Consider the following 12,040-nt stretch of genomic DNA (forward strand, 5'->3'; position numbering starts at 1 on the left):
TTCATTATGCTACGCAAATAAAGAACTTGATAACAATGAGAAAAAAATATTGCAAAAGTTCTTTTCTTAGTATCTGTTCATATGCATTATAAAAAGTCTGACAATCCAACCTTTCTAAAATATATAGACATAACCCAGAAAACATCACCTCGACTGTCACAGTCAGTAATTAAAGTTGCGTCATATTCTGTTAATTTATTCACAATGAAGAAGACAGGATATAATGTAAGCCGTTCAGCAAAGTAAGGATCAACTCACGGAGGTCGAAAAAGTACAAAAGACGGAGTATGGCAAAACAAACAAGAACACTTACAAAGCATAATTTAGATAAAGTTATTTAGTTTTTCACCTAAAACAAGGAAAATATTTTGTTAAGTTATAGTTTTACAAACTGTTTTTAAGATCATTTTTCTTGATTGATTTATCATTGTTAACATTAACAATTTAATTTAGTTTTTTTATTGTTAATTTTCAGCATTTCTTATACCTTCAAGAATCTTAAATTATCTAACTTTAAAGTTCAAATTCGATAAACAAATATCGAAACTTAGTCATTAAAAATGATTTAAAAAGGTGATACTGAGTAAGAAACTAATCAAAACTACAATGTCTTAAAAAATTGTCTATAAATTACGCAACGCTTCGACTCCTAAGAGTACTTTTCTCCTCTCCTACTGCTGTTTTTAAATTGAATTTAGCGTTACGTAATTTACCCATGATCCTTACCTCAAAATAAATAACAAATGAATCTGGTTTAAAATAACGAAGCAAAATTTTAAAAATTAAAGTTGTAAGTTTAACATTGTTTTTATCTTTTTGCCTCGGCCATTTAAGATGAATGATTCTAATATAGTATAAAATTGAAATTGCTATTAAAATGATGAATTGTATCTATGCACTCTATATTATTAATGTATACCAAGTCGGAATTCATAAACAAATAATCGAAACGTGTTGTAGATATTTTTAAACAAAGTTTGGAAATGTTTTAAACTAGTGTTAAAACTGATATTAACTTCAAAATATGTACTTGAATCTAGTAACGGTATTACATTATTTTTTTAGTTATAGTTTCATTTTGTTTGCATTTATTCTTAGAAAATATATATAGTTTTAGTTATCTTGTTTGGTATAAAAGCTAAGCTTATCTTTTAAAATCAAGTTAGCCAAAAATATGTCTAAACTAACCATTTTAAAAAACCTCAGAAGTAGCTAGTACAAAATCTTTTAAAGTTTTTTTTTTTGGACAAATTTATTATGAAACTTTTTTCAAAATGCAAATAATAAGTCTGAAACGTTTTGTAAAGTTTAATAAAGCTTACACAAAAAGCTAAATTTGCAGTAACAGATAAGTACAAAGTGGTAAAATCATTTATCACAAGGGCTAACTGAAACTCTCGTTGTGATATGATTATTTGACATTTAAAAAGGTTACAGTACAAGAAAAGTGATTTTTTCTTTATTCTTTTAGTTGTTAAATGGTAATTTAGATAATTAACACAACTAAATACCAGTTCTTTCATTTTTTTTTTTTTTTTAGTTATTTATAGGGAGTTTTTGTTAAACTTTTGACTAAAAGCTTTTTTTTTTAATTTTAAGCTAACGGTAAAGTTAATTTTCAATAGTTCAATTTAAGGAGGCTTTATTTTTCATAACGTAATATCAAAGAGTATGGCTTCCAGAGTTGTTTTTTGACATCTAAAACATTACCACCCATTTCGGGTCTGCATTAATGAAATAAGCTATTGAATTTTTTTTTTTTAATTTTGTTGGTTCTATTTTTTTGCTTTTGCTTTAATTTTATATTGCATAATTAAACCATTATAATTTTAATAATATTCTTGACACTCACGGTGGCGCTCTAGATGGCATGGCAGCTTCATTGAAAGTTAAGCTATTTTCTTACAGGGTTTTTGTTTGACATTATTTGCAAGAATTTATAGTTTTCAGCGAATCTTTATTTTAAGAAATTATTTCTTTTCTTTTGTTGGTTGAGTATTTAAACAGTTCAATATTTTATTTTTATTTTCAATTCAACTGTGTATTTAATAAAATGGTATTTGCCGTTTATATTATATTTGATGAAAACAAAGGACTATGTTTCAATTGGAAAATCATACATAATTTTCATCTACGTACATATGTTAGTTGATTTATTTTTGAAAAACTGCAGGAAACTCTGCAAATAATCTCACAGGTCAACTCTAGACAAATATTCTTACTCGAGGAAAATATTCCCACAGGTCAACTCTAACTCTTATAAGGCCCAAATGTATAAGCTAATAAATTTCTTTATTCCAAAAAAACAACGTCTTAATAGATCTTGAAAAATAACACATCTCTTACGGTTATTTTAGTTCTGATATGCTTAGTTATGCTATTTTAAATAAATTCTCCAACATATAAAGAAATATTTGTGTAGCCTATCACGAAAAAACAGATAGTATAAGTTTACAAGACTATAAAACATTTATATTACATCATTTGATATATTTTGTAATTTAAATAAAGTTGATGAGTTTTTTAATTTTGATAAGGTTTTATTTAAATTAGTTTAATTATTTTACTTAATACTGTTCTAAATATATATATATATATATATATATATATATATATATATATATATATATATATATATATATATATATATATATATATATATATATATATATATATATATATATTTATATATATATATATATATATATATATATATATATATATATATATATATATATATATATATATATATATATATATATATACACACGCGTAAGAAATTTTATATTGTATTGTTTTAGGTTGTGTTGATGCCGGCTTTGTTATACAGATATGTTGATGGAGATTATGGTACACATTTGTTTAAAAAAATAGTTTAATACAAGTAATACTAATCAGCAAAAAAAGACATTTGTTATTATTTTATTTTGTGTTGTTAATTTCAATAACAGACTAAAATTGAGTTATGCAATATTTTAATTTTATATCTATGGTTGTTTTGTATTTTATTCAATATTTAAAAAAAAAAAATACTCTCTTTAATATAATAGCCATTTTTAATTACCTCAGTAAAAACTATTAAACTAAAATATTATCTTAAAAATCTGATTAGTTTTCTTTGTTGTAACAAAAATTTTAGGAACCTTTAAAAAATAAAGATCTTGATTTAATTAGAAAATGATAGTTGCCAAATATATTTTATAAAAGTTTTCAATTAAAAATAATAATGTTAAATTTAAAAACATACGCAGATATTGGTATTAAAATATCTACTATGGAATAAAATCCCTTTCATGTAAAAAGCCTATATCCGAGCAGAAATGTTGCAGAACAGCCATCCAAAAAAGCGAAGTTCTGTCGTGTAAAAGAAGCAACGTTACATTTTATTCAAATCTTACTTTTAATGGTAAGCCGTGTAAAGTAAATTACTTTGAAAAGTAATCTTGGCTATAACTATGTAAAAAATTTAAATCGAAATGTAATTTACTTTTTAAATGTAAAAAAAGTTGTTTAAGAAGTAAATTTACGTAAATATAATATTTAAAAAACAAAACACTTACTTTACAAAGTAAAATAAAACTACATCTTAACAACAAATTACTTTTACGTGTAAAAGTAACTAATTAGCAAAGACAGCTTACATAAAAGTAATTTGAAAAAAATTGTTGTTCACATTTACTAATAATAGTAAATATTTTTCTTTGAAATTTTATACTTTACTTTGTAAGTAAGTAAAGAGTAAGTTATATTATTTACTTTCTCAAAGAACAGTCATTTCATGTTGATTTAAAATAAATTTTGAGGTAGGTAATGTATTCAAATCCATTGCCTGTTTGAGGACACTTCTGGGTAATACACTAAGTAATACTCTGATGTATGTGGGCAGTGTTTGTGGAGGGGCATCGGGAAAGGATTTTTTTTCACGCATATCATAAAGGGTAGTTCTATTATAACTAGAGACAAATATAGTCAACATGCGGATATACCAGTAGTGCAGAGACGGGCTCCCTCTTTTTTTTTCTTTGTATTCGCCTTTTTAATTAAGTATTTTGTTATGGTAATATAACTTAAATAACATTTTTATCCGCAAGGACATCGACTCCTAAAACAGCTTTCAAATATTTATAAGTCACTAAAACTATCTGATATAATTTATATGATTAAAGGAGTGTTTATTAGATATAATCTTTTATTGCGTTTTATCATATATAATCTATTTGAAAAAAGATGGTAAGGAAAGCTGTTCAATCTTCTACTATAGGTTGTGGGCACCCTAATAACCTCCTTTTTGTTGCATCAGTGTCCAACATGCACAAGGATGATTAGAAAAATAAAATCTTATTCAGATAAAATGGTGCTTTAGAATAAACTAGCATGAGTTACCCGGCGTTGCCCGGGCCAATATTTAAACTGGCTTACCTGATATCTGTACACAAAAATGGGCCCAAAAAATGGTCCCCCCTGACCCCGGGGTCAGGGAGGCCCATTTTTGGGCCCCCTTGACCCCGGGGATTGGGGTACGGGGTCAAAACCCAGCTAAGAACCTTCTCCCCCTCGAGGACTACCCCCATGCCAAATTTCATCGAGATCGGTCCGGCGGTTTGGATTTCTATAGAGAACAAACAAACAAACACACACACACACATTGCCTTTTATATATATAGAAGACTAGTAACTTTTTTAAAAAATGTTAGTTTGACTTTACAAGATATTTGTCGGCTATCAGTTGTCCCTGAATCTTGCGATTGATTTTTCACCCTTATTTCTTTTCTCTAATATTTATTTTTCTTTTTAGTTAGGGCTTATAACTTTTTAGAAAGAAAGATTTTTTGCAATAAAGTTTTGAAAAAGTATTTTTTTGATTTATTTGCTTTAAAACAAATTTGAAAAAAATAATAGTAGTAACTTTTTTATCGGGAAGAAATAACTTCGTTGCCCTGATAAAAATTTACGGTACAGGAGCCGGGCATATTTGTAGCTATGCTGCTGCTTTTCGCTTCTCTTAATCAGCGTGGTTGTTGTTAGGGCCGTCTCGAAGAGGTCTCTCATTTGGGGAGGGGGATTGGGGAGGCGGGTTGTATGTGTTTTTTGCCAACGAGACACACAAAAAAAAAATGCTCGATATTTGATATTTGCCAACTATACTTCGAAACTTGCCAGCTAAAATCCTGAACATACAAATGCGCTAACTCAAATGCATATACAACAGCTTGAGGGGGGAAGAGATATACCCTTTCACCCCCCTTTTGGGACGGCCCTGGTTTGCTCTGGTCAGCCCTTGTCAGCCCTATTTATTTTATTTTATTTGTTTATTTATTAATAGCTATTCATTAAACTGTTATCTGGAATGAATTAATTTCAATGAGTCTTTTCCAAACAACAATAATTCCTTTATTATTCTATTATCCAACAATTATTCTAGTTAGTCATTTCCAGAAATAACTATATATGGTTGATTGTGACGAAAAGTGTCTTGGTGTTATTTTGTCATACAAATGAAATAGCATCAAGTTCTTTTTTTTTCAGTAAATTTTTGTTCCTTTTTTTACTTTAAATTTTCAAAAGTTTAAAGTAAAAAAGTTAACAAAAGTGCAAATCACAATATTTAAACAACCAGATTCCAATCACATATTTAAAATCAGGCCCGTAGCCAGCTTTTTGTTTTTGTTTGAGAATTTTACTTTATGTAACGACATGGAGCAAACTCCAAACATTTATATATTCATGTTTATGTAAAGATTTTCATAAGCATTGCGATAATCGAAGTCTGTTAACAATAAACCCATAAAATGTTAGCTTCCCTTTCATGCCATTAACATTTTAAACTAAATTTAAGTTCATTAACAAGTCTCTAATGTCATGTAATAATCTCTTAGTGTCCAAAAACTATGACCATATAAATTTTGAGCAATCTCCCTAATTATTTAGGGGATTTAAAATATTATCTCTAATAAAGTTATAAGTTCGTCTTACAATCAAATTCAAAAAAGTTCGGAGCGAAAGTTAATTTAACTCTTGAATAAGTAATCAAATGACGCGGACTTAAAATTTGTCAAAAACTAACGAAAAAAAATAAGTTTTTATAAGTGACTTTAGTCTACAAGATCATTTGTGTTTTTCAAAAAATAATATAACATTGTTCAAATTTTTATTATTTTTATTATTATTAATTTGATAATTATCAAATTAACTTTCTTTTTCAAATTTTGTTTCTTCATCGATTTTTGTTTGTTTTTTTTTATTACATAAAGACATTCTTTAATGCAGTGATTGATTTTTAATTTTTATAACTTTGTTATTTTTCTAAAATTACCATTACATATTATTACTTTTCATATGTTAAGTATGCGAACGCCGGGGACAACAAGAACACAAAAATAGTCTCATTGACAAGCCCCTAAATATCCGTTCATAATAAAGTCATTAAAAACTTGTCATTAAAAGTTGATGATCATGTGTTTTTCTAAAGTTTGAATTTAATAAGTTTATTTTAGTTGACAATTATAGTTTTGTATTTTTTGGGAACATATCTAAAAAATTAATATATATGTAGCTGAAATACCAAACTCTTTTGTTTTAGTATGTTATTTTAGAAAAAGATGAATCTTTTTCTAAAATAACATACTAAAAACAGAAGAAATATTGCATAAATAACAGAAATTTTGAATAATTTTATTTTTTTAACATATAAATAAAATGGTTTAAAAAAATTTGATCCATGAAAATGTATGTTAAACAAAATACAAGATTTAACTTTAAATTGATTCAAATATAAGTATTGCGTGGTATTATACCACGTCAAAAGCGATGTTAAAAGGTTTCATAATTTGAAAATGCGGCGAAAAAAACCGATAAGAATTACTCTAGACCTTGATGATTTTTAAATTGTAAACAGTGTCTCAACGCAATGGTTACTGACCCGTCAAAATGAAGAATGCTAAACTTTTGTTTATCTCCTTGTACTTTTTTATTTAAACGGTCTTTAAATAAGCTTTTTTAATTGACACACAAAAATCATATTTAAATGAGGGATATCTATTAAGCACTTTAAATTAAACTACATCTTCTATATGTATTAAAGAATAGACATTGTAAACTAGTTGATCCTTACGATAAAGTTCACCAAATGAGTGCACAAAATAAGTTCAAAATAAGTAACTGACAAGCAAAATTAACATACTTTTTCATAAAAGTAAGACATAATAAAATTAGAACTGCAACTGAAAAATCTAAAAAGTTTGAAAAGAGTTTTTGCTTAATCTACCCCTTCAAAATAACTAGCCCAGTGTATATTAGAAAAAGTCTAAGTTCAGTTGCTTTCCATTTTTTAATATCTAACAAAGACCTTGCTTTTTTAAAAAATTCTCTTGGAATGTAACAACGTATCTGGAACAATAGATCAGATAAAGTATTGACTGTAATCTGTGACAATTTACAACATTTGTACCATTTAACCCTAAGTTGACAAATCTTCGCATTACCCCTTAGCATACTAGATGCATTAAGTCTAAAGGAACCTTCGCCACCATGTCACAATTTAATTTAATTAAACACGCAAATAAACAAACTCTTAATTTAATTTAACACAACACTAAGATGTTCAGAATGCTTTTCATGAAAAAAATTCAAATCATTTCTTAAAACTTATTGAAAAATGTGGGAGTATTATCTTGCCGCACCTCTTTCTTTTCTGAAAACAATGCTCCCTTAATACACTTAACAAATGCTAGGGCATTTGTTAAGTGTATTAAGGGAGCATTGTTTTCAGAAAAGAAAGAGGCTAGCTGGGGCATCACATTTAATAACAGCAAGATTAATTTCGTACTTAATATTTTAATGGATAAAACCATCTTTTGCAAGAACTTTGAACTCAACAAAAAAATTAAGTAGAATCTAGTATCTAAGATAATCAAAAATAGAATTAGGTTCTTGGGTACCACTTTTCAAAAAAATCTCTAAAATCCCAATTTTAGGTCCCCCAAAATTGCGAGTGCTAGGTCTAGGTTCTGACAGGAACTTTTATAAACAGCAATAACTTTCGGCAAATTTTATTTAAAATTTTTTACTTGTATGTTTAAATTGTGTCACTATTTTCGATTTTCATTGAATAATTTCCTACATGTTTTTTTATATAATATATTTATGGAGTATTATTCTATTTTACTACTAGCTTTCAAGCTGATTAAATTGACTTCATCACCTTCAGCTTTAATCTGAAGCTAATGAGATTAAAGCTGCAACCACTACTTTATAGACAACATAGTTGTTTTGATCCATATACTTTATCATAGTACATGTTTTTTTTTATACTTAATACTTATTTTTTCATTTTATAATACATGTTTTTTTTTTAATATTTATTTTTTTATAATACTTATTTTTTTATAATTCTTAAATTCTTAAGAAAATATTGCCCATTCTTTTTTAAATAAAAAAATATTATCTTACATTTTTCAAATCGCGGTAATTAACAAAGGCAATATTTACTCTAATCATCATATTTGTCCCTAAAGTTTATGCAATTCTATCATACGTAATTCTCTCTAAACTGTCATTACTAATGTTTATCAAAAATACATTCTGATTGTTGAAGTCACTTTAACTCATATCAGAATGCAAATATTGTCAACAGTCAGTGTGCACCAAGAAGGTCCCATATAATTTGCATCTTATGTATATAATAAATGATTTGTATCTTATGTATATAATATAAAAAAATTATTGGAAAAGAGTGGATCTGTAAAAACGATTTAAAAGCATTACATTTCTTAAATATAACCTATCCATCACAACATTCGCAGGTTTACTCTTCTTGAATGTTTTTGACTAAACCAATTTTTTTCACAACTTCAAAGCAGTTATTACCATCACTAGCAGAAACAAAATTCTATTTTGATCATTTTAAAAATGCAAACAGTGTCTCAATAAAATAGATACTACTGTTTAATAGTTACTGGAACATAAGTTAAATATATATGTTAAACTCTGTCAATTTATTTTTAAAAAATAAATAAATTCTTTTATAATGGTAATAAGTGAAATTCTAAACAACATCTTTTTAATGGAGTTTCACAGTGAAAAAAAAAAACAGAATTAGCAATTTCTCTTTAATTAAAATGGAAATATAATATACACAAAAAACTTTTGTATACATTATATTTTTTAATTTTTAGTTTAAAACTTTTTGGAACTTTAGTGAAAACCCGTCAAATCCCAAGATTTTCATCGGACCCTTCGACCCTTATAAAAACCAGATAAAACCCAATCAAGCAAATTTACTTGATTTTTTTATCATAAAACTCCGGAAAAAAATACCTGTAATAAAATTACCTGTCAAAATCCCGTTCCCGTAAGCCCAGACAAAAACCATACGGTACATTTTTGTCAATGTCGGCTGAGTATATATATATTATATATATATATATATATATATATATATATATATATATATATATATATATATATATATATATATATATATATATATATATATATATATAATATATATATATATATTATATGTATATATATATATATATATATATATATTTATATATATATGTATATATATATATATATATATTTATATATATATTTATATATATATATATATATATATATATATATATGTATATATATATATATATATATATATATATATATATATATATATATATATATATATATGTATATATTTATATGCTTACCTGGTTTACAATCAATGTCAAGCTGACATTGAGACAGCTGATTTAATGCGGCATATTAAATGCTTTAAATTGAAAGAAAATAAAATAATAATAATAATACAAAATTTAATCATCCATTTTAAATGACTTTTATTACTAAGTGTTACTATACTTATTTTATGATATGCATTTAGCTTTATACGTTCTGTTATTTTAGATAAGACAATTCCAGCTTTTCAAATTTTTTGCAAAAGCTAAAACTCAGGTTAAAAGCACAAAAAAATTACTGCTTTGACCACAGTGTGTAGCGCGGTCTAAATACTATATTTAACACGTGTCTAGAACTACCGGTGTAATTTTAAAGATATTTAACACGTTTTGAGGACAAATGGTGTTATTTGACACGAAATGTGTTGGCTGAGTTGGCGCAATTTTAAATATCTTGTCAGAAGTTTAAAATTTAGCTAAAAGACTCAATAACGCACCATTTTTGCACCAATATTTCTTGTTACTAGGGAGGCATGCAAATATAATCAAAAGTTGTAATGCTAATTAGTAACCTTTAAGATGTGAAATTTATCCTTCTTTTGAGCACCGGTAAAATATATCTATACATATTTATATGTATATATATATATATATATATATATATATATATTTATATATATATATATATATATATATACACATATATATGTATACATATATATATATATATATATATATATATATATATATATATATATATATATATATATATATATATATATATATATATATATATATATATATATATATATATATAGCATATACTGCTCTCTTAATTTCATTCCAAAAATCTTCAATAGGTCGCAATTCTGGTACGTTTGCAATATTTTGACTTCTGGGCGCATATTCGACATTTTTGGACCTCAAAAATTCTTGAACTTTTTTTGAGTAGTGGGATAATGCAAGGTTAGGCCAAAAAACTATTTCATCATCTTTATGAACAGTCTCTATAAATGGGAGCAAGCATGATCTCAAACACTTGTCTATGTACACATTTTCATTGACAGCTTGACCGGAAGGTGCAACATAATGCTTTTACAATCCCTTCGGAGAAATCGCAACCCAAACCAATAATTTTTGTTCAAATTTTGATTTTCTTTTTAATTTAACATTATTTGGTGTCGTAGTAACATCTGATGAATAAAATCCACTGTTTCCTGAACTATTACAATTACTTAATCCAAAATATGATTCATCGTCAATGATCACCTGTTTTTTTCGAAAAATTTCAACCAATTTAGAGCACTTTGGACGAACAAAAGATTGTTGTTCAGGAGTTCTTTTTGGAGCCTTAATTTTTTTTGATAACGAATGATTGTTTTCTGCTTTATCGTTTTGTATATGTATGATTGATTGATATTGAATTTTTTAGCAAGAGAACGTTGACTGATTCCATGTTGATGGTCGATTTTTTTTTCCAATTGTTTGATCTTCTTTTTTGTCATCTTAACTGCTTTCCTACTGCTTCCAACTTGTCGTTCGGGTAATATGTTGTTGTCTTTTCGTTTTAGAATATTGTAGAGCGTAGATCTTGGAATACTTTCCATCATAAAATGTTTTACAATTGCGTTTTTGGAAAGTTCTGGGTTAATTTCAATAAACTCGTACACTCGCTTTCTTACGTCATCTTGTTTCGAAGTAACTTTTTTCATCATTTCAAATTTGTTGCTCAGTATAAAGTTAATGAGTTTTGTAGAGAATTTAATTCTCTACAAAACGGCGTGCGAGCCAATCAAAATTGATAAATTTACGCAGAGAAAAAATTGGCGGGAAGTTTGTCCAGATTTTTTGGAATCACATGTTTTATATATATATATATATATATATATATATATATATATATATATATATATATATATATATATTACCACGCGGATACCCATCATGTTTGACAATCTCTACATATATCCCAGTCTGGTCAGTAGCTGCACAGCAAAAAGCATCTTTCCAACTTGCACAACTTATTGAACCAGCAATCAGTCGTTGCACTACTAACAGTGAACCACTAATTTTTAAAAGTGTATGCTATAATTCAAGTAATATATTTTAATAATAAAATTTAGCTACGCAAAAGACAATAAAATGTCAATATTCGCCATTTTTTTTGATTTTTCTAAAGCTTTTGATATGGTTGGTTACAACAAATTGCTCGTAAAACTTCAAAACTTGCTCTTAGCTGGCTTACATCGTGGATTGCTAGCTACTGTCAGAACCGTCGCCAATGAGAAAAACAATTGAGCATATAACCGAATGGAAATGTATTAAAGCAGAAGTCATTCAAGGTAGTGTTCGTGGACCTACTTTAT

General features: G+C 26.7%; 1 protein-coding gene across 1 annotated transcript in view; it reads left to right on the plus strand.

The window, feature by feature from the left end:
• Positions 1 to 937: 937 nt before the first annotated feature.
• Positions 938 to 12,040, plus strand: part of LOC136091662 (uncharacterized) — a 71,882-nt gene continuing 60,779 nt past the window's right edge. Inside the window, exons 1-2 of the mRNA XM_065819370.1 lie at positions 938 to 1,045; positions 2,802 to 2,850. Of these exons, the coding sequence (XP_065675442.1) occupies positions 1,025 to 1,045; positions 2,802 to 2,850 (70 nt within the window). The 5' untranslated portion in view covers positions 938 to 1,024. The remainder of the gene's footprint in view (positions 1,046 to 2,801; positions 2,851 to 12,040) is intronic.

The sequence above is a fragment of the Hydra vulgaris genome, chromosome 15 (assembly GCF_038396675.1).
Source record: "Hydra vulgaris chromosome 15, alternate assembly HydraT2T_AEP".
Lineage (NCBI taxonomy): Eukaryota > Metazoa > Cnidaria > Hydrozoa > Anthoathecata > Hydridae > Hydra > Hydra vulgaris.